Consider the following 24,099-nt stretch of genomic DNA (forward strand, 5'->3'; position numbering starts at 1 on the left):
GGAGACCAATTGCCCAGTGTTTCAGCTTCCAGGATCAAGGACATGATTCAAATAGCTGGGTTGGAAACCACAGACCTGTTCATACCATCTCATTTCAAGAGGAACTGTCAGATCATTTTGATGCAAATAGCTCAGATGCCTCAGGCCCAGTGCTGAGTTTTTCTTGGCACAAAGAGCAAAGCAAACCAGTGAGAGGTTGGTCCCTGCATACCTCCCTGTACCACGGCCTCTGCTCTACTGCCCCAGCTTCAGCCCTGCGTCTCTCCTCCCTGGGAGCTCCTCACAGGTAACCACTTCTTTGCAACCAACTTAAAAAGCAAAGGAAATGAAAAAAAACCCAGAAGTTTGCAGATTCTCGAAGTATTTTATTTCATTTCCTACAGAGCACCAGATCTTTGGACTTGTCCCTTTCCAGAGGAGTGACAGGGGACAGCCACCCTTCAGAAAGACCCTTCCTTGTGGCACTTCTCATGCCCATGGGGCTCAAAGGACCAGCTAAAGTTCATCATCAATAATGTAGCACATTCAACCCAGAAAAGCAGGGCTATAGCTTTATCCTAGGCGCAGATGCCACTGTTTTGTCCATCTTTATTTCTTCCTGTGGGTTAGCTTCAAAGCTGAGTAGCCGTAAGTGTAGATCTCACTACAGTGTAGATCTCACTACCGTGTAGATCATTCCCACCATAGACAGAAAACATCCCTAGCACACAGCACTCCTCCTTTCTTCCAGGCACTCCTCTGTTTTTATCAACCATCTCTCACAGTTTGCTCCATCAAGATCAAGTGATAAGGAGAGAGAAAGAGCACATCTGAGAATCCCCCAAGTAGACACTCAGAGCCATTGGAGATACACCAGAATATCCTAGCTGCTACTCCAGAAGGGCACGTGTCTCCCACAGGGTCTCTGTAACGTCTGCTTGACCATGTGGACAACTCAGAAGCTTTAGAGCATCTCAGGTGGCATCAGCCATCTCTGTGTGAGCATCCAAATCAAGCCCTGAAATGCCTACTGGGTATAGTGACACTGCTCCTAAAAGCAGCCCTGAGTCCAGCAGGCTGAGATCTGCCCTCACTCTGTCCTGCCTCACAGGACCTAAAACAGGTCAGTGAATCACCTAAAATTGCATATTTGTCCCCATGGGTTACGCAGGGAGCTTGAAGTGAGCAGCACAGCAGCTGGCACCCAAAGCTGCAGCCGTCCATCATGAGCAGGGAGGTGAAGCCTCCTCAAGCATCTCTCCCTTAGTGAGACTTCTTTGTTTGTAAAATAGATGTGTTAGCTGAGAGTCCTCTAATGGCAAAAAAGCACAAGAGTTTCAGTGAAGAATTGATCTTGGTATCATCTCGTGCTTTTACAGTCCTTCCATGCACTGTATTCCATCATCCAGCTTCAGATGAACTACCTTACACATAGTTATCTCTAAGTCTCCTTTGTCCCATTACATGTTTTCAGTTGCATTTTGCCTCGCCACATCTTCCCTCCATCCCTCTGGGTTTTTAAATGAAGTTTCTCTGCAGGTTTTCATGCCTGGTCTGTTTTTCAAGAGATGATAAAAAGCAGTCAGTCCAGACATCCTCTGCAGATATCAAAGAACGAATTCAAGTCTTGCTTTGGACATGCTGAATTCGGTTGACCCCTACATGAAGGATGCAATGCTAGGTATTTCATCCCAGGATTGCCTGGCTGCAGAGAGGGCTCACACTTGACTGTGTGCACCTTCAGTTAAAAGTTTTTGGAACATCCAATTCAGAGCAAGGAAGGCAACCCAGAGAGAGCAGTGGTTCTGTTGCCACCAACAGCTGCAGTTTCTGTGACTCTGTAGTGGGTACATTTAAGATTAGAGTGTTACAAATCACCCACCAGAAAATGTGCCTTTATAGTGCACAGTGCCCCTTTTTGTACATAAATAGTTGAGTCAAAGTTTAAACCCCTTACTCAATTAAAACAGCATTTCATTATAAATATAAAGGAATATTCCTCCTAAGGCAGGAGAAATCATCATCTGAATGTCAACCTTTTCATCTTTTTTCACATTTTTTTAAACACTTCCATAGAGTGTTCCCACCAGATCACTGCCTATTGTACCCAAACCCTTATTTTCCCCTGGACAGAGATGTCACAGAAAACACGGAGTTCCTGCACTTGTCCCCCCATCTTCCCACAGCCATCGTCCATGTGCCTGTGTGTTCATTCCTACCATGTCCTGCCCATAGCACACGCGTAACCTGTGCCACTGTCATTTCCATGCACAGCTAGCTCTGGCTGTCTGCAGGAGATGGCACACTGCAGAAAACCTTCCTAAACATTTGGGCTTTCAAACTCCTGCTCAGCGTACATGTGTGAAGAAGAAATCTGTGATTTCCATGTAAAAGGAGCTACACGAGTGTCCAAGATAGCCAAACAAGTGCCCTAAGTTAGGAAGTTTTACATTGAATTGGTGATGAAGAATCATAGATGGGCAAATGAAGAAGATTCATAGAGCAACTGAGAAGATATCAGTATGACAACTCTATACTAAATGTAATCAGTTTAATTCCTTAATACATAGCTGATTTTTTCTTAGAATTACATATGTTTAAAGGGAGCTTCACAAAGTAGCTTTAAAAAGTCTGTATCTTTCCTGTAGCTATATTGCGGAGTCTAACACCGCCTTGCTTTCCTGCCTGTTTTCCAGCAGTGAAATGATAATGCACTTGCTTTGAATGTCAGCCTGAGGCTCCTTCAATTGCTGTATTAAATATTCTTTTACTGTTTCCTAGGTTTATTTTGAAGACTGTTGTAGGTTTAGTTCAGTCAACTTTAAACAGAAAAAGTCTTAGCCCTGTCTTCTGTGTTACCCTTGGGTCTAGAACCTAAAGACGAATTATTTTCATATCACTGCATATCAGACAAAACATAACATTTCCCCTCCTTTAAGCCAAGCTAGTATTACCCATCACATCATTGCTCCATTGCTTTTATCAACACTAATTCCTACCCTCTTAATCTCTGCTCCCCTGAAAAAGAAGATTGGTTATCTTCTGAAGAAGGGGGAAGACTAAAGAATTGCCAGTAGTATCCTCCAAAACAGACTCTGCATCCAGTTCACAGGACTTTTGGCGTGTGGCATTTTGTACTGCCTCTTTCCTCACAAAATACAGCAAACTAATAAATAGCAGTTTCTCTACAAGGCAACACTATTTATTCTGATTTGTTTTCTATATTTTTCTGTGGACTTGATCATAGAATATTATCATCAAGCCATTATTCCTTTCTATGCTCTAAATTAAGCGACAGAAAATGGCTCTAAATATACCCGGCTTAGTATCTTTGAGTGTGTTTTTTATGTTAACTTTAGCTACTGGAATTTGGGCTTCTTGGAAAAATAGAAAGGATCAGCAGAACAGAAACCCAACCGAAATGGCCATAGTTGGAGGCAGGAATATAAATGTTTTCATTGGATTGTTTACTGCAACAGGTAAGTTTTCTTAAAAGACCTTCAAAAAGCCTTCTTAAAAGACATGCATCTGTTAGATCTGGGGGACTTTGCTTTCAAAGCAGGTGAACTCCTTTAATGTCAGGGCAGATTTTACCTAAGTGTGGCTTTAAAGGAGCATGGGTTCATGAATCATTTTGGGATGAATTCTTCTAAACCTCTTCACACTGAACAGAACTTAATGTTTATGTAGATTCTTTTAAATTAAAGAGATTAATTTAAGAGTTAAGAGTTAAAGAGTTTAATTTAATAGACTGGAAAATATGACACTTTTCATTAAGGAGGGCTGTGGTCTTAATCTTAACCAGTTTTTGTTATCCACGTAACAGAATAATTTTACTCTTGGAACAATCCAGTTCTGTGTGGAATAAATTGCAGCACTGGGCTGTCTTCTAAAGGGAAAATGTTTCCCCACTAACTGCTGACCTCCGCTTTCCTTTTCTCTCCTTGCTGCCTGGCATCATCTGAAATTAGCTTCTCTGACCCACTCTTTGTGAAGGTTTTCCTGAGTGGTATTTGCATAGCTAAAGCACTTAAGCCTTGTTACAGGTTTGGATTCTGGCTGCAATGTCTGCTTGCATCCTTTTTCCTAATGTCTATTTTCTTAGGCTGTGTAAGTGATGTTCGTTAAGGGTGGTCTTTCAGTCTTGACAATATAACAGAGGCAATTCTGCTGGCTCTAGCAAAAGTCTTGCACTGAGAAAAATGAAATTAGTATATTCAAATTGCCTCGAAATGTTGAAACACTCAGCTTTTCCATGCACTCATTGATATTCACTCTTAAACCTGGGAAATTATTTAGGCTGAGATTCCAATACTGTTACATGTACTCAGCAGCACATCTCACTATGGGAGAGAACTCTGTAAAGAAAATAGAAGTGTGATTAAATATTTGTGTTATGAAAAGGTTTACAAGTTCTCAAAATATTCTACAAGACAATTGAGAATATGTATTGCAATTCTTACTTTTCCATCTTCCGTGTTTACAGCCACCTGGGTTGGAGGAGCCTATATCAATGGCACAGCTGAGATTGTCTACCTGCCTTCAAAAGGACTATTGTGGGTTCAGGCACCCATGGGATTTGCCTTGTCCCTTGTTATTGGTAAATAATTTACATAATCAGGACACAAAAGCTTTAAAAGAAATAATCATATGAGTATATGAAGATGTGTAACAGAGTACAGAGCACATTCTAAAGGTGATTTCGTTTCTTCAGTATCCCATAGATCCAGAATAAGCATTTATAATGCTGTCCTCTAAACTGAAACATAAGAAATTAGTGTAGCTTGGAGCTAGTGTAGAGTTTTGCCTGCTTGGAACAATTTATAGGACGAAAATCTTACCTGAGAACTTTAGAAGCATGTGGCTATGTGCATATTGCTGTATTATCATGGTCTTTTATTCATATTCGCTATTGAGGGTATTGGTATAATTTTATTTTTTCTTCATAATATTTGTGTGATTAAACTGTCTTGATTTTTCCACTAAAATGCATTCTTCTAAGTAGTCTCATCTCAGGATGAATTCGTAGTGCATCCAGCATATCCCTCTTTGCAACCAGTCACTATTTGGTTGAAACTAAGCTAGGTTTGCAGTGTGCTATACCTAAGTCACCATATCTAACTCCAAGAATTAATGGACTCACGCTGAGGTTCAGTTGTCTTGCCAAAACCACAGTTTCTTTCACTGAGTTATACCATAACTCTCTAGGGACACAGGATGATTAAAGCAAGAACTGTGCAGACCTTGCACAGGAATTTCTGAAAGAACAATAACCTTTATACTCAAGTCAGAGAAAAGAGTCCAACTGATGTGAATATGAATCAGGCTTGGAAATAAACTGCCAGCATTTCTTATGTATGTGAGTAATTCTTACTAATGAAATTGAAGAGTGCAGGTCTGATCCTGCAATCTTTGCTCAGGTCAGCAGTGCCCAGACAAGCAGTCCTGTTGGCTTCAGGGTTAGGCACAATACGTATTCTTTGGTTTTAATGAGACAGCTGTACATCTGAAGTCTAATATTTAGATGAAGGAGGGTGGGACTCAGCTCAACACGCAGATTAAAACAATATTGTTCTGGGAAGAGACAATGAAGCCACCAAAATGAAAATATAACCAGGAAAGGAACGTATATCAACAGGTTGCACCACATGGTCAAGGGCAAATGTTTGCCTCTTTTTTAGCCAAATAGGAGCCTTCAGTGTCTCATTCTGTCTACTGACATGTTGGGATTGAAGCATTTCAGAAAACATTGTGTCTTAGGTTGGTAGGTCATTGGAGATGGAGAGGAGAGTATATGTAGGTGTCCTCTAAGCTGAATTCCAGTCACACAGGTATCTTACGCCATTTGGGGTTCCCTAGAAGTGCTATCTGGCCTTCTGGAAATACGTACATCTGCCAAAAGGGGAGAGTCACATCTGTCAGCTGTAGGCAGATGCCCTTAAGAATCTAGGACCTCTCAGGTGGATGAAAGCCCACATTTAGGCAAGTAAATTGAGGTCCTCGTGTCTGGTTGTCTCTAGGGTCTGTTATGTACAAATACCACACTTGCTATACAGGTCTGATAACCAAATACCACAGTATTCTTACTTATTTTCCTGGAATATAATACATGCAAAATTCCACCAAAATGTCATTACTTCTGACAGGTGGCTTCTTCTTCATAAATCCAATGAGATCCAAGAATTATGTGACAGTGATGGATCCCCTTCAAGAAACTTATGGGAATGTGATGGGAAGCTTACTCTTTATTCCACCACTTCTAGGAGAGGTGTTCTGGTTTGCAGCTATCCTGGCGTCCCTGGGTAAATACTTATTTTGATGTCATACTTGTTAAAGACATGAGGCACAACTATCAGAGTATAAAAGACATTTGGGAATTGTGTTGGACTAAGCTGTGGAAAGTTGTGTTTCATGTTTCCTTTTGTGAGAGGAACACAAGCATTTCTCATTTGGGGAAAATACGGTTTTAGGGTTAAAACAAGTTATAATATAATAGAGAGGTCTGGTAACATGAGTAAGTACCCTCCTCTTGCCTGTGGGAGAGCAGATGCAAAAGGGTGAAATGCCTTGCAAAGGCCATACTGTAAGGTAGCAGAAAAGCAGAAAGGGAACATGGGCTCTCCTGAGTCGTCACTCTGCCCACTCCCTGTAGACCATGCACTACTAATTCGGCGTGGTGTGCTGGCATCAAGGGGATAGATTATCCTTATTTATTCTGCATTCTACACATATGAAATTGGTCTTAAAATACCTTACCACTGTCCTTGTCTGCAGGAGCAACAATGAGGGTCATCTTGAATATCAGCAGCTCTTTGGCCATCATCGTCTCAGCCTGCACTGTCATACTCTATACTCTACTGGGAGGCCTCTACTCTGTTGCATACACAGATGTCATCCAGCTGGTTTTCATTACCCTCAGCCTGGCAAGTCCTGTGCATTCCTTTGTAACCATTTTCCTAACTAAGGCAAAGAAAACCTGCTCTTCTTTTCAGTATGTCTCAGGCCAAAATAAACTCCAATACTGGTCCTTGCCCTACAGTTCCTCTTCAGGAGAACAAGTCTCCTGAAACATCTTACAGTCCTTACGCATTTCAGGCAGTGCTCAAACAAGCTATTGGCCCTGTTGGGTGGACGTGGCTGCTCACAAGTAAGTTCTGCAGAACCTGTTCAAAGTGATCTTGGCTGGGAAGGAAAGGGATCTGTCTATGGAAGGTACCAACTGACCTGAATTATAGTCTCATGTTCTTGATGACGCCATGAACCAGAAACATGTAGATTTTAAGTAAGAAAGGAGGAGAAAGGAAAATTCTTAATCTGGGTTTAATCTTATGTAATTTTATGTTCTACATTTACCTTGATTTCATTATCTAAATACAGTGTCCAAGAACAGGGGAAATGGCCAACTGTTTCCTTTTCTTTTCTAGTGGGTCTGTATCCCCTTTGCCCTGATGAACTCTGCAACAGAAAGTATTTATTACACTGCAACTCATCAGTCTCACCAAGACCCTTGGATTGGCAAGGTAGAAAAACAGTACCTTGGAAGGTGGCTGGATGACTTCTTCTACCTGGTATGGAGCATTTCTTGGGAAGGTGGTTGGGAGAAGAGATTGTTCTGGGTCTTTCTGCCTGGAAAACTTGTTCTTCCAGCCAGGAGCCCTACATTGCACAGCTGGCAGATGCAGGTTGATGTATAAAACCTCCCTGCCACACACTGAATGGACTGGGAAGATCCAGGGCTCAGGGAAGGGAAGTAGCAGTAGGGACACTCCTTTACCCACAGGAAGTAATGTACCTCTTGAGTAAGACCATCCAAGCAGCTAGTTCCACTCCTGTCACCTAAATGAGGCATTTCCTACCTTTTGAGAGGTTGGTCTTGCAGCCTTATAGTGTGCTTTTAACATAATTATGTAAAATCCACTCTATTTGAAACAAAAAAAAAAACTAAAATGACATGACTGCAGATCATCGGCCGGCATGGTGTCATTGGCTCCACTGCACAACTCACATTTTGAGCTACCAGTATAGCCAAGACTACAGGGGGGTTGTTATGCTCTTGCTAGGCTGGCAATAGGGACACACAGGAGCTTGAGCTTGTTTGGTGAGGACAGAATCTTCAGATTTTCTCTGATGAAATTCATCTGGCAAGAAAGTGAAAATGTTGATTTTATTTTATTTTATTTGATATTAGATTATATTGCAGCTGAGTGTGGGGAAGATTTCTGCAAAAGCTGCATTCCTGAAAACCTTCTCTTTTCCTTCCCCTGTGCCTGTTTCACTATGCCAAGCAATATGGTTTCTACTTTTCTCAGTCTGCCAAAGCAATAACATGTTTTGGTCAATATTTCACATCCAGCGCAATGAAAACAAAGGAAACAGAGACCCTCAACCATCAGAAATATCATCCTCAGTAGCTAAACCTAGGCAATGTTTATGCATTTGAAATAAGAGTTTTATAACAGTAAATATTATCATCCACCTGAATGGATGGATGATGCCGTACAACAATCAGCAGCCTGGCGGGGTACCACTGGTAACATCTGAATGTTTCAGGTGCTTGGGAGCATCCCATGGCAAACTTACTTCCAAAGAGTGCTCTCCGCTGCCTCACCAGGACAGGCGAGGCTCATCTCCTACCTCTCTGGACTTGGATGCTTTTCAATGGCCATTCCCTCTGTGATCATTGGTGCAGTTGCAGCATCAACAGGTAAAACTAATTGTTTGTCTCTGGGTAAAACTAATTGTTTGTCTCTGAATAATGAATATGTTTTTGTCAAAGCTGAGTGGAACAGGATCCAAAGAAGTCCTGACTTCACATTAACTAGTCTTGTGTACCTAGAAGTGTAACCCTGGTCACCAAGCTAGATGGTCTGTACCAGCAATGTGATGCCCTCTGAGGTTCAGTGCATAACTACTCAGAGACATTTAAGCAGCCCCAAGACCTGTTTAAAGCTATTTCATTACAATGAAATGGCTTTTCAGGGACACTTGTGTTGAGGAAAGATGAAAGCAGACCCTCTAAATCCCTGTAAAATCCTATTTTCCGAGAAACCTCATGCTTGCTTCTGTTAATGCCTTCTGCATGTAAGATCTGGCAATATTACTACAGACTGTTAATAAGGTTCTGAAGAAAACCTGCTTGAAGGAATCAAGAAGTTCATTCTGGTGAACTCATGGCACTCACTCAGGGGATCAGTCCTGTGTTAGCTGGGAGCAAGGGTTAAAGAGTAGCTAGGTCACCGAATATATAAAGAAATCATTTGAAATCAGTAATTCACTGTCACTAAGGGCATCAGAGCAAAACTCCCTTCTCCCCATGAGCAGGGTCTAGCACGTTGACATTCAACTGTGTAAAGACACAAAGCAAGGCTATTTCTATGGATGCTACTGGGGAAAAGGAAAATCTTCAATCTAATGACAGCTGCAGCATGTTAAGGGGAATCACAAGAGATCATAAGAGAATCCAAAATATTGATCCAAGTCCTAAAAATGCCAAGTGGATCTCAGCCCTTAGCCCTGCAGTGACCGGTCCCTGTGGAAAGACAGCAGAAATGTCCATGAAGGATTTGTTGTGTTTTCCTTGTTGCGTTTTAAAGACTGGAACCAGACAAGCTATGGTCTTCCGAGCCCACTTGAGAGAGGGGAATCAGCGATGGTACTGCCACTTGTTTTACACTATCTCTGCCCAGCATACATCTCCATCGTGGGTTTGGGAGCCATCGCTGCGGCTGCAATGTCTTCTGCAGATTCGGCTCTTCTCTCTGCCGGCTCCATGTTTGCTCACAATATCTACAGGAAAATCCTGAGGAAAGAGGTATTTGGTTACAGCATTTGATAGCTTTGGTGTCAGGAATGGTGCCTGGTTACAAGACTGTTTCAAATCCAGTCTGTGTGGTCTGCAATTAGAGGTGTCTGTCCTTCAGCTGTTGAAATGACTTCTGGAGCCAGCACTTCAGGCATAGGTCATGGGTGTTCATATCCATGGTAGGGATACAAATACCCACACTGGTGAGCTTTGCTCTTTATAAAATGACTGTTATAAAGTTTGGACTAGGATATTTATGGAGACTGAATAAAAACGTGATTCTTGAAATTACAAAGGGCAGCTCCATCTGCCGGGGTGCCTGCCTTGGGCAGCTGCTGATGGCAAACACTATCTGAAAGCAGTGATGGCTTGGTGAGAGCCAGCCCAGAGCAGTGCTGGTTACCCCACCATTAAGCCATGTCTGTAATATTACAATCTCTGTTTTACAGGCTACAGACAAAGAGGTCTTATGGGCCATGAGGATCTCCATGCTGGTGTTTGGGGCTGGTGCTGCAGGTCTGGCTTTTTACTCCAGCTCTGTTTATGACCTCTGGTTCCTCAGCGGGGAGCTGGTGTATGCCCTGCTCTTCCCCCAGCTCTGCTGTGCCCTCTTCGCTGCCAGCACCAACACTTATGGCTCTGCTGCTGGCTTCTTGTTTGGGCTCCTCCTGAGGCTGCTGGCAGGGGAGCCTGCCCTGAGCATCCCCCCCATCATCTGCTACCCAGCCTGCTGCCTGGTGGAAGGGACCTACACTCAGCTCTTCCCCTTTAAAACATTCACCATGCTTCTCACCCTGGGGATGATCATGGCTGTTTCATACCTGGCTACAGTCTTGTTTCAGAGGAACCTCCTTCCCCGCAGGTGGGATGTTTGCAATATCATGGGGGGAGCCAGCACCCTCATCCCCCTGCAGCAGATGGAGAAACAGATGGGTTCACCAGTGGTTGCACGAGAAAAGAATTGGGCTTAAATGTGGGCCCTCGTTTGAAAGGACACAGTGCATTCAGCAATCATATGGCACAAACAGCGTCGCTTTTCTGTTTGATTTCTACAGCAATGAAATATTTAAAGTCCTCACAGAGTAATAAAGATGCACTCTGTGCAAGCAGAATGTGTGAGCTTGAAGTCTGCAGTGATTAAAGGTTTGGGTGACGGAGTATGATCTTGTGGTGGTGATCACGGGGCACCCCAGGCCCCAGCAGTGCTTGCTTTGGCGTACCCCTGGTTCCCCACCTGAAAGCAGGACTGTAAATCCAAACATTTATGGCATTCTCTAGTCACATACTTCTCTCACCACAAAGGAAACAAATTAATGTTTAATAGATTGGGGATTCTTGATTAAAAAACAGTTGAGCAAACCTGTTCCCATTACAACAGCTAGAGTTTTAGCATAATTATCCTTGGGAAGTGCATGAGGCCTATAAAAACACAGATTACTGAATGCAATGCAACCGCCACAGCAGTCCAGCAGTAATATCAGTTCTGCATCATTCCTTGTGTGCTTTACAAAGCTTTCCTTGATACCACAAAAGCTTTTGCATACACTTCTCCCCAGCCATGGTCTCAGGTCACACAGCCAGTGTGCTGCCACGCGGCTGAGGAGAGGACATCCCCTCTCATATGACCTGGTAGGGTGAAAGTAGATGAGCAAGATGAAGGAACAGCTCTTAATTACTGGATAAGAAAGATTTACATAGCCACCACTCTTAAAAACTCAACCGGTTGCAAAAATGGAGGTGCCAGAGAGACTCCTGAATGAGTTTCCTCTAAAACACCTGGTTAAATCACTTGTGTGAAGGTGTTACCCAAGCACAGCTATGTGATGGCGTGGGACACAAACAGACTGGGGTGTGAGAACTCAGAGGACTGTGATGACAGAAAGGTGCTGGAAACAGATCCTGACCTTGCTGCAGGGACTCGAAATCCTGAGAGCAAGATCCCAAAAGATTGAAGCCCCCAGGTCTGTACAGAAAAGCCCCTGACACCTTGTCTGCTTAAATTCTCAATGGGTCAGAAGAAAAGCAACCCAGCTAACTAGTGAGTTTGGCTTCTAGCCTGAAGTCTGACGGACCAAGACCATCCTATAGTGGGATGGGTCATTAAGATGGGAGCTGAAACAAAGATTCAGAAGGAAGATAGAATCATAGAATAGTTAGAGTTGGAAAGGACCTTAAGATCATCAAGTTCCAACCCGCCTCCCATGGACAGGAACACCTCACACTAAACGATGTCACCTAAGACTCCATCCAACCTGGCCTTGAACACCACCAGGGATGGAGAATTCACAACTTCCTTGGGTAACTCATTCCAGTGCCTCACCACCCTTACAATGAAGAATTTCTTCCTTACATCCAATCTAAACTTCCCCTGTTTAAGTTTGAACCCGTTACCCCTTGTCCTATCACTCCAGTCCCTAATGAAGAGTCCCTCTCCAGCATCCTTGTAGGCCCCCTTCAGATACTGGAAGGCTGCTATGAGGTCTCCACGCAGCCTTCTCTTCTCCAGGCTGAACAGCCCCAACTTTCTCAGCCTGTCTTCATATGGGAGGTGCTCCCGTATTCAGTAATGGCTCATAGGTCGCTGCTGTTTTAAACATTGGCTCACCAGGGGTCAGTTGCAATCTTTCCGAAGAGCAGGAACTGTGCTCTAGGCAGCCCCTCACCACAAAACCTTTACAAAGTGGTTGTGGAAGTTGCTGTGCATGGAAATAGCTGGCACTGTTGGAGGGAGGATGATTGCTGACGTATCCAAAATGCCCCACACCAGAGCAACCTTGACAGCCAACTTAGCTGCTGAGAGTGAAAACAATCTGCTGCTTGGTGAATTGCTTCCAGCACGTGCTGAACACTGACTGTGTATGCACAAGGTGAGAAACTCCGCCAGTGTCACCATGCATGGCCACAGCAAGCTCAGTGAGGAACCACAAGTCACTCTGAACTGTACCAAGGCAGCCCTAAGCTCTAGATATGGTTTGATGACTCTGCTACCCAAAGGGACCATCCATCTTCTCTAAAGTACCCATCCTCAACAAGGTGGGCATTCTGATGCTCATCAGGAAAATATCACACAACTTTATGCTTTGCCCTAGTGTTAGTAAACACCTGGGCACACTTAACCTCCTATGCACAGCAGTCCTGTTGATATGCTTTGTTAAAGCAAGACCAGAAATTCTTTCCTGTATCTCTAGAGTATTCTAGAGTTATGAAATGCTAATTATAACATGTGTCTAGAAAAGGGGGAAAAAATGTTTTGAAAATTAAAAGCATTACCATTAACTATGGCCCTGGGCAGTCACCCACTCAAGCCTTTCACACCCCAGTGATTTTAGTGGGAGCATGTGAGGTCGTGCTTAACTAAGGGAGACATGAAAGCTATCATTACCGTAGCACCAGAAGCATACGCCCCTGCAGGATTTAGAGATGACCTAGTTTGGGGACCTGGAGGGCCCTCTATGAGGACCAGACTAAAGCTGACATACTGCACTTGCACAAGAGCACAGACGTGCTGCATGGCCCAGATGAGAGTGAAACTCTGACGTCCTCATGTCAAGGTCAGCATCCCACTCATTGACTATCCCACTCATCGACCATCCCACTCATTGATCATCCCATCCAACAGCTCTGAAAAGCAAATAACAACATCTGAAGACATCTTTTCCCCACACCACCATGCTGTTTCCCTGAAGACTCCCAAAGTTTGACATTAAAGCCCTTCCATGCTCACACACTTGGCCTGTCGGGCATAGATCCACAGCTTCCTAAGACAGCACTCTGGTGTAGGACCCTGCTGAAAAGCATCACCATCATGTCACCACCAAGCATCACCACAGAAAACTCCGTGCGACTTCAAATAGGAAAGTCTTCGTGTTCCAGCGGGTATCTGGCATACTCAGCAGAGACACTTGCCCTTACAAAGCTTCTCTGCATTTCATACCACTAACACACACTCTGCTTTGCGTGGAGAGATGAAAATAGCAAAGGCACAATTACTGTAACTCTCCTGAACGTTTACCATTTTCCATCCTTATATGACTCCCTCCTCAGAACATCCCTCAGCAAGCTCAAAAAGAAAACATTCATCAAGGTCAGACAAAGTTTTGAAAGCAATTAGCTGCAAGTAAAATAAATAGAAAAGCAATTCTAGCCTATACTTAATGACAAAATGTCTCGTTGTTCCAGTCCAGCACACCCAAAGTCCTTGAGGTGTTGCCAGCATGGAGGATAATGACCCAGCTCCCACGAAATCATTCCTCTTACAGGTTACTGCTTCCAGTTCAGTATTCCTTTCTTTTCCTTGCCCCCTCTTCATAAAGAATTCACTTACTGGATGGCCCCAGTTTACCTCTGCACTTGTGGATTTACCTCCTTTGCCCCTTGCAGGTGTCCATGGCAATGACTCTGTACCGTTCCAGTTGTCATTAACTTTTTCTCAGCCTAGACAGCTGCTACCTGTTTCTGGCATTTTTGAGGTTAATAATACCCTATCTGTCATGTCTAATTACAAACAAAAGAAAAGGCCAGCAATTTGGGAAGCATTTGGTTTGCAGTGAGTTCTCGGCATCTTCGGGTGCCTGGTTTACACAGATGAGAAACAATAGGAACATAAGAACTTGAAGAGAAATCTGCATCTCTTTCCCTTTCCACTTATGCTCATTTTTAGGATTTCCTAAGTGTGTCCTCACTGGAATAACACCTGGAGTCCAGCAGGAAAGCAAAGAAACACTTGCAGGTTTGCCAGACATTTCTAGCACTGGCAGGAAATATTTCCACATGTGCTATGGGCTGCATGGGGCCAGGATGATCCTTTCATTGTTTCCATGCAAATTTCATGTTCTCTGGTTTTACCCCACATGCTGCACACCAGTCTTCCCTTGCAGTTCTCAGACTTCACTACCACCTCTGCTGGAGAATGCATCAGCCCAGCTAGCAGAGCCTTTTGTCTTCTGATAACTTCCCACTGACTTTTGAGCTCCTATTGCAAGGGAATATTTGGATGGCATTAATCCCTCAGAGTAGGACATTTGCAAACCCAGGAAAAAAGCCAGCTTGCTTTGCTGATCCTTAGAACTTTGAGGCAATCCATCCTCTCCAGGGATGGGAAGGCTGCTGCACAGCACTGCAATTAGGGGCCAGGATCAGTTCTGTGGCTGGAATTTGAATTGACCATAATAATCCAAAGAAGGATAATAATGTGAACTGGAGTAACATTTCCATTATCAGACACAAAAGTATGAACATCACAAATGATGTATAGCCAGACTTTTCCTTAAGTTTGCTGGGAAATGTCTGTCTTCACCATTAAACCTCAAGAACGGACGGTGTTTTGTTTCAGTTCTTTGGCCAAATGATTGTTTTGTGGGTTTTGATTGTTTTGTTTTCATGTTTGCTTGTTTGTTTAATCTTTTGCCAGGTCTCTTGATGTTATATATGATCTGCCTTGGCAGAGGTGTCCCTTTTCCTCCTCCCCTCCTCAGTTTCTCTCCACCAGCTATCATACTTGACCCTTGCTGCACAAGTTAGACTTTGCAAATCTACCTTAGGCAACTCATCTGACACACTCATGCTTCCTTTTCTCATTACCTCAAAGAGGGACATCTTAATTAACTCCAGGAAGGACTTTGAGATCTTTGGAAGAATGCTTTGTTATACATAACACTCTTTTTGCATGAGTTGAGAACTTCTCGTAGCTGAAGGGCAGTTTTCCTGCTCAGTTTAATTCACAGCCCTGGCCCGGTGGAGGTTGTTTGTCTTTGCTTTCTCAAGGCTTTTGACACTGCCTCTAACAAAATCCTCACGGACAAACTGAAGAAGTGCAAGTGGACAGTGAAGTAGAGTGAAAAGGGACGGAAATGCAGGCTCAGGGGATGTGATACGCAGCCCAGGGTCCAGCTGGATACCAATCGCTAGTGGTGTACCCCAGGGTTTGACCACTAGTGTTTCACATCTTCACTGGTGGCCTCGGTGTTGAGGCACAACACACAGTGAGTTTGCAGATAATACAAAACAAGGAGTGTCTGATACAGTGGATGGATGTGCTGCCATCCACATGAACCCAGATAGGCTGGAAAAGTGGGCTGACAAGAACCTCATGAAGTTCAGCAAAGGAGGCTGAAGGCTGGACGCTGAGCCAGCAATGTGTCCCTGAGAGAAATAACACCAACAGCCTCCTGGGCTGCAACAGGCAGAGCATGGCCAGCAGAGTGAGGGAGGTGATCCTTACCATCTGCTTAGCCCTGGTTAGAGAGAGTCCAGTGAAGAACCATAAAGATTATTAAGGGTTTGGAGCATCTGTCATAAAATGAGAGTCTGAGGGAGCTGGGACTGTCCAGCCTGAAGAAGAAAAGGCTCAGGAGGATCTTATCAATCATAGAGTGGTTAGGGTTGGAACCTGAAAGGTGAGGGGAAGACAGACCCTGACTCTTGTCAATGGTGCCCAGTGAGAGGACAAGAGGTGATGGGCACAAACTGAAACACAGGATAATCATAAGAAAAGTCTTTTTCACTATAAGTGTGGTCATGCATTGAAACAGGTCACTCAGAGAGGTTGTGCAGTTGCCATCCTTAGAGATATTCAAAGCCAGCTGGACACAGGTCAGAGCGACCCACTTTTACTGACCCTGCTGTGAGCAGGGGGTTGGACTAAACAGTTTCCAGAGGAGCCTTTCCACCTCAGCCACTGTGTGACTTTGTGACCCTGAAGGAACGCAATGACACTCACAGTATGATCTAGAGGATAAATGCCTTCAGTAGCAACATCCTTTTGGAAGGCTGGACTGGGGCTTCTTTCGGATAGGTTTTCACCTCAGTCCTTGGTAATAATGAGCAATTTTCGTTTTAAAGTTACCATAAAACTATGCCCTTTTTTTATTGCCATATCGTGGTCTGTGTGACAGAAAATTGTCCATGATAACAGAAGTCCAGCTGAGCTAAATCTAGTCCAGCCTCAGTCCTCTGGAGTGATCTGAAATGAACCATCTCCAGAATAGCACCTGAGTTTTGCTTTTGAAGATCCAAGTAATGCACTGGCATTCCTGCAAAGTGGACAGTCAATGGCCCTGGGCCTGGACTGAAGTGAGAGGATAAAATATTTGCAGTAACAGACTTAAAGCAGCAAACACCAGCATCTTGGCAGCACTCTGCTGACTCCTGGGCTGGCAGGATCATTGAGGTACCCTGAAGCTTCCATCGTCTTGGTTTTCCTTGACATTTTTAGACTTCATCTCCTGTGGAGATCTGAGATGTATCAGACAGGAATCTGATTAAGAACCAAGAACAATACAGAATCAATGCATGTGCATTAGGTGTATTAACAGCTGGCTTACTGACAGGTCCTGAAATGTAATTACTAGTAGGAAATTATCAACCAGTATCTGAATCTCTAATGAGGCTGATTTTTGACATCATGCTATTGAACTGCACTTATCAGTGACTGGGTAGGCAATGAGGAGCAGTCTGCAGAGTGTGCTCAGCTGGTCAAATGAGATGCACTTCAATACAAGCTAATGGACAATCTAACACAGATCTCTATAGACAGAGCAGGTGAATCACAGACTAAAAGCAACTGTTGGCTGTGCTGTCCTGAAAGGAAGCCCGGAGTGATGTTATGCATTATAGAGTTGAAATTTAGATGAGATGAATCATGCCCTGAGTATGTTTCTGCTGTTTTGATAATGTCTCCTTTCTCTCACAGGCTGGGCTTATGACTATCCAGCAGTGTCGTGGTGTAAGTTAAAGTTAAAACTAGACAAACTCAGACTACAAATGAGGCTCAGCATTTTGAATGTAAGGTCCATTAAGTGTTAGAACAATTTGCCAAGGACTGAGGTGAATCCTTCATCACTGAATATGCTAAACTGGAAGTTTTCTTCTGTTTTAAGCAGATTATTTGGACTGCATCACTCTAAATATCCCTCTGGTAGGAATGTCAGGCAAGGAGCTTGCCCCTGGGTAAAACTGGAGGGCCTCCTGGTCTTCCAATCACGTTTAGAGAAAGTGCTAAAATGCTAAGACAATGTAAGATTCCTTTTGCTTACACGTTGCAGGCTTGCTATGTCCTGTGGGATGTGCCTTATTGGGCAGCATTCTTCACAAGACGTTTTAGGGACAAATGTCATCGAACTCCCCATTCAGACACCCAAACTGCAGAGGTTTCGAATACTTACTCTCTAGCACCACCTAAGTGCAGCCCTAAGTAATACAAATCAGTGCTTCCCTTTAGGAGCACACCTCTCCATGGGACCTGAACAGGGCTCTCCCTGTGCCACCAGGAATGTCCGCACCGGGAGATGCAGACTGTCACCGAGCACCATCGTTTGCCACTTGTCAGTCCGACATACACCTCCCAAAGCGGTCTTTGGTCCTGGCAAGGCACCCACAGCCTGGCCCAGGTCATCGTGCACTAGGTGCCTCTGTTAAAGTTGTTGGGAGGTCCGCTGTCAGTGATGGTGCTGAAGGACCTCCTCCACCAGCCACTTACTCACACTGCACTCCTGCAAATTGCAGGCAAAACTAAATGAGGTTTCCATCTCTGATATGTTTGGAGCTTTTCCTAAGTCCTCCACACACAAAGGGTAAGGTGGGGAGTGGGGCCAAGGCTACAGTTACTGTTGTGACATCTGTGATGCTTCAGGTGGAAACCATCCATTGTTCATGTGCAAGGGTCTGGGTTGTGAGTGCCCTGAGTTACCCGTAGTTGTTTCCATGGGAGACACCATAATTGCTCCACCATTGCTCAATCACGGTTGTTACTTGGAAGGCAACACAGCTGACATGTTTCAGCAGTCATTCTGCAGGGCTGGATGGGCTTGACTTGATTTACTTCAGTGCTGCGTATTCCCAGCTGCCCTGCAGGCACCATGTCCATACATGGGATCCAACAGGGGCAGTGATGCTGCCCACAGCAAGGAGCACCCAGCCTGGCTCTGGGGAGAGACCCTGTGGGCAGCCCCTGCTCAGCCCTTCTGCAAACCCAGAGTGAGCCTAAATCTGTGGTAGCAAAAGAGGGTTCTGGATTCAGCAGCTCAAGTAGACCGTGTGAGGACACGGCTGTGCTGACAGGGCAGGTCAGAGTAAATTGTTTGTACCAAATTCACACCAAATGAAATGGAGAGATGCACAGGTGATCCACATAAAAAGAGCTGTTGAGACTAAAGTGTAGATATTTAAATGGTCCATTTCAGCTAGACCAGCTTAATCATGTGTAATTATTGCTTTGCTTGATTATTACTCATGCTTAATTCTACTTAAGTTCTCACCTTAAATATCACTAACATATCACTACTCCTGCCCCTTAGGACAGTGACTGCACTGGAGAAGGGAGACAGGCTGCAGTGTCTGGGGCATCCCAACATTTGAGATGGCAAAAGCTTGTGCTACTGTGGTAATGGAGAGGACAGAACTGAAACTCAAGGGAAAAAAGGGAAGACACCATTTGTATTTGCCCCTTTCTGAGGTTGTTTTCATTCTGCTCAGGGTGGATAGATGTGTCGATTGCTGAATTATGCAATTGAAATTATTCACACTGCTATGATCAACAGTGAAATGTACCATGGGTCAGCAAAGTAGGATTAGTGTACCTTGGAAAGTGGTCAGATGATCCTTACATGTGATAAAAGCTCTTATATTTTCTTTGTATGATGTAACGCTAACCAAGCCCTTTTCTAGACAATAACTTTGGACACTGATGTGAGGTGAAGGGTTATAAATCTCCTGGTGTCCTGGTGCAACTGGAACATAAATATTTTGATTTAATCAGAAGTGTGTTATTATTTTGCTGTTATTTTTGCTGCAACACATAGTTCAAGGGCATCATCTGCAGGCAGGTGCATTGAGTATGATGAACTGGACACAAAGGGAGGAAGGAAGACAGCGCGAGACAAACGCTAATCAAGAGCTCAATGACTTGCAATGGTCATATGAATTGTCCTGCTACCATAGTAGTGCAAGCTTGCAGCCACTGTCCCTGTGCTGACTGTGCTCTGTGCTGTTGTCACTCCATCTGGAAGGGATAAAGGCCACCTCAGAGACTCAAGAAAACAACTAATTCTTTTGCTCTGCTTTGCCACAAGTTCCCTAGAAAGAAACAACTTTGTGTTTTTTTTCCCATTGGAAGAAAACAGGGGTACTGCACCCTCTGTAAATACAGGAGGATGTAACATTTTGGGAGACTTTTAATGCCGTGTAGCAAAAGCCTGTGTCCTTTCTGACACTGAGTGGGGACAGCCAGGTGATTGCATTCACCCACGAGGCATTCAGTACCTGTCTCCCTTCTACTGAGCATCTCTGCATCCTCAGATGCACATTTCTGCATCATCACTTCATCCTAACCCCCAAACCCACAGACCAAAACCACAGACTCAGGCAGTCTAGATAGTTAGAAAGTGAAGGAATGCTGACAGACCCGGACAAGCCATGGTCTCTCCTCTTACTCTCCTCAAATTGATTGATTTGGAATAAGAGAAGGGATTTTTCCACTGTGCCTCTGACAAAAAGAAATAAAGGGCAAAAAGAAACCACTGACAAAGTGTGGGTTTGGCCAGGTTCTATTTCAGGTGCTGCAAAAGACTTGGATGGAAGGATTGTTTTTATACTGAAGCCTCCAAGTGAATGTTCTTCTCACTTCCAGAAGACCACATAAGGTAAGCCTGGACCACCAACCTCATGTGAAAGAGCGAGGTCCAGCCGGATGTTACCCGTTTTCTTCAATCCCTGTGCACATTTCTGTTGCCCGCAGCCCTCTCCTGCTCTCTGCCTGCTGTTTACCAGCTGTTTGCCAGCTCACTGCATCAACCAGAAGCATCTCAAGGTTGTGGTGAGCAGCCCCTGCAGCCCTCTGAGCCTGCAGATGCAAGTACCTCCAGTCCCTGTTAATGTTCCTTTGCTGAATAGACTCCCGTGGTTTCTCACAGGGTGAAATTACCTCTAAAGGTCTATTGCAGGTCTGGAATCTCTGTGAATCTTTAACTCTGGTGGTTTTCATCTTCTCTTCAATGAAAGACAAGGTCAAGCATCTTGCTGAGTCCAAAAAGACATCAAAGGAAAAGGGCAAGGGGGAAAAAAAAGCAAGCCCTCTGTGCAAAGCATTTCAGAGTACTCATGCAGCATATTAGAGAGCAAAAGGAGCTTTCTGGCTCCTATCTGGCTGTTGTTGCAATTGTTAATGTGGTTTTGTTCCATTATTAATGAAACAAGAAAGAGAAATCAGGCCTTCCAGACAAACTTGAGAGACTCTCAGACAGCAAAGAGAAGGGAGAGAAAGAAAACAAAACAATAGAAATAAGCAAAAGGAAGGGAAACTTAATATACAGAGAAAGCAGCAATAAAAACCTGCAGATGTTTATAGCAGTGTAGGGATGGTGAATCAAATCTTTTACAAAGCTCGTAAATCATTCCCAGAGTCTACTACTTTAAGGGCACTTTGTAATTAAGCAAGGAAAAACTGATTTTGTACAGCCTGCACTACATTGCTTGATAAACTCATGTTTCCTAGAGCTGCTGTTTGACAAGGAGAGAAAACTAAAAACAGGAAGCAGCAGTAATGGATGAAATGTCTATAACCCTGAGCTGTGTTATCATTAGCTTCATCTGAATGTGGTTGGACAGGATTTCAATAACAAGCTTTGTTAGGAGCATACATCACGAATACGCCAAGGCAAGGAATCTCAGGGTTAACACTCCAGTCTGGCTTTCCTGTTAAGTTACCCTGAGTTAGCTTTCACATCAGCATCCCTGCAGAAGAGCCCCTTTGCTCCCACCTGACAGAAACAACTGTGCTGCTAAAGCCTCACACCAAGTGCCGCAGCTTAGGGTCCACCACCAGCAGCATCCTCTTCAAACCTCATCCCAACAGCAGGAGACATCTGTGGAAGCTCATCCCTCGTTGCATGTGGGGTGCTGGGAGGCAGGCAGGTGCTGGGAGTACACAGAGGGGCCAAGCATAATGGTTAGATTTGGGTAGACTGGCTGCTGGTCAACAATACAGCTAGCATCAGTACTGTGTGTAGTCAAGTGATCCACTCTGCAGCCACATGTTGGTGGGGCTGCACCCCATGGTCCTCAACACCAGCCCCTATGGTGCTGCTCACCACAGCCGCTCCCCTGCAGGCTGATAGCAAGAAGCCTGCCCCTAAAATCCCCCCTGCTGCTCCACTGCCTGCCAAGGAGCTCCCATCCAGCCCAAAGCACTCACCCAGTGCTGTCCATTTCATACCTGAGCACGTTCCTGCTCCAGAGACACATCCTCCCTTGTAGAAGGATGTTTGCAGCAGAGCAGGAGAAAGCTTTGCTTGCAATGGGCTGTCAGGGAGAGAGGAACCAGCTCCTCTCAGATAAATAGGGTTTATAAAAATCTGATTAAATGCTTTCCTAATACTGGGCATTTTGTCATTTGTGTCACTACCTCTTGAGGTGCAGTGTACCTATAAAATAAAACAATCCTCTGGTCATTTTACAATCTTCCCCTTAAAGAGATGGAATCTGAAAGTTCTTTGCTGTTAATTATTGATGCTGAAAACAAATATTCATTTCTTATTCCAGGACTGATCATTTGACCTATACTGCAAAGCCAAAACAGTCAATATTTGGGAAGAGCTTCAGATTTGGATTTCAATTTCATGACTAACATCTGTCTTTCCAATAGGGTGGATTAAATCAGTGCAACCAGTGTGATGTATCTGAAATCACTCAAAGCTCAATTCATTTTATAAGAGCATATACCCCCTATGTTGTGCTGCCAAAACAGCTCACTGGGCCAAGAGCTCTAAAATAACCTAAATAGAAGTTAAAAGAAATTTAAAAGGAAAAAACATTAAGTCACAGCACAGTAACACCTTTAATGCTTTGAGGAATAAAACTGTCATGAAGTGATGGGATCAGGAAGAAACTTTCCCAGTGGAGATCTCTCCCAGGGACAGGGCTGCACTGCTTTTTCCTGTAATCTCATGTTCTTAAGGGACACCCAGGCACAGGGCTGGCCTGATACAGCAGAGGGGATTTGGCAAAGCACAGGAGCAGATCAGATAGATGGAGTGGAAGGAAAGCACTTCATAGGTGGCCCCTGCAGACTCTCCTGCTGTCTCTGCCTCTGATTCCCCTTGCTGAAGCTTCAAGAGATGCGCCATAAGTCAGAGAAGCTGGAGATTTTATTGCACCCTGAATAAAAGATGGGCCCTGGTGTCCAAGCAGACCTCACCCTCTCTTGCCAAGGCCTGACCCAAGTCCTAGAAGTCCCCTCTAAGGTGAGAACGTAGGAAGCTCTAATGTCAAGCAGAGATTTTGGCCTGGCTGCACATGATGGTGACACACTTCTGAAGCCCCAGTGTTGAGCCCCTCTTCTGCTGGGTCCCCTGCCCAGGGCCATGCTTCGGCCACCCAGAACCCCCATGGGACCCCCCGTCATCCTCACAGACAGGCAGCACAGAGGGAAACCTGCACCATTCCATGCAGGGCTCTGGCAGACCCCATCCATCCCTCCTCACGTGGGTCATTGCCCTCTCCTCTCACCCACCCACCCAGAGCAGCCTGTACTGACCAGCGCACCAAGGTGTCTCCTTTATCCGTACTCTACTAAAGAGAACTTGAGGAGCGGGAAATGGGAGGAAGAAGAGCATGGAAGATCTGCAGAAGGGCCACCCCAGTGTGTAGCCCTCTCCCAGTCAGGGGGGTGGCTCTCCTGGGGTGCATATGGCTTCTGGGCAATAGCATTCACTCCTGAGCAAGGGTGGATTCTGAGGATGGATACTCAGGATCAGGGCACTCATATGTTTTCTAATCACATTTCCCCCTCACTCACGCTGTCCTGTGCCTTCCTGAAATCAGGACAGGCCTTTTTGGACACCTTCTCTGGAAGACGATTGAAGGGAGAGAGGAGCACTCAGTGCTTGTGCTGGGTATGGTGGGATGGAGATCAGGCTCATTTTCATGAGGGATGGACCCTGAGGCCACAGAGCTGCTGCCCAGCGCAGCCATCTCGCCCGCAGCATCACCAGACTCCCCGGGGCAATGAAGTCATTTCTAACATCCTGAAGGGACATTTCCCTCGCGGGTGCGTGTTTCCTTGGCAATCACACACAAAAGGGCATCCTCGGCCGAGTGCCCCAGCGCTGGGCTCGTCCCCCGCGGCCGCCCATCACCGCTCATTTCCTGGCTGGGCGATGGCAGGCGGCCGGGCAGCGCTTTCCCTTCCTCAGCCAATTGCATCTTCAATCCGTATCGGAGGATCGCGGGGTGTGAGGCGTGGGAGAGCCCGGCCGGTGCGGCAGGCGCAGGGGGGGGAGCCGGGAGCAGGAGAGGGAGGAAGAGGAGGGAAAGGAGCGAGGAAG

The 24,099-nt window shown here is 44.9% G+C and overlaps 1 protein-coding gene across 1 annotated transcript; it reads left to right on the top strand.

Moving 5' to 3' along the window:
- Positions 1 to 3,280: 3,280 nt before the first annotated feature.
- LOC308219036 (high affinity choline transporter 1-like) lies at positions 3,281 to 10,752 on the top strand (the record flags this gene model as incomplete). The annotated part of the gene is made up of 8 exons (XM_080613573.1): positions 3,281 to 3,458; positions 4,466 to 4,579; positions 6,126 to 6,281; positions 6,754 to 6,902; positions 7,404 to 7,547; positions 8,530 to 8,683; positions 9,573 to 9,790; positions 10,231 to 10,752. 8 exons carry the CDS (start codon positions 3,281 to 3,283, stop codon positions 10,750 to 10,752), a joined length of 1,635 nt encoding a protein of 544 aa, XP_080469699.1.
- Between the last annotated feature and the right edge of the window lie 13,347 nt (positions 10,753 to 24,099).

The sequence above is a fragment of the Psittacula echo genome, assembly GCF_963264785.1.
Source record: "Psittacula echo genome assembly, chromosome: 3".
Lineage (NCBI taxonomy): Eukaryota > Metazoa > Chordata > Aves > Psittaciformes > Psittacidae > Psittacula > Psittacula echo.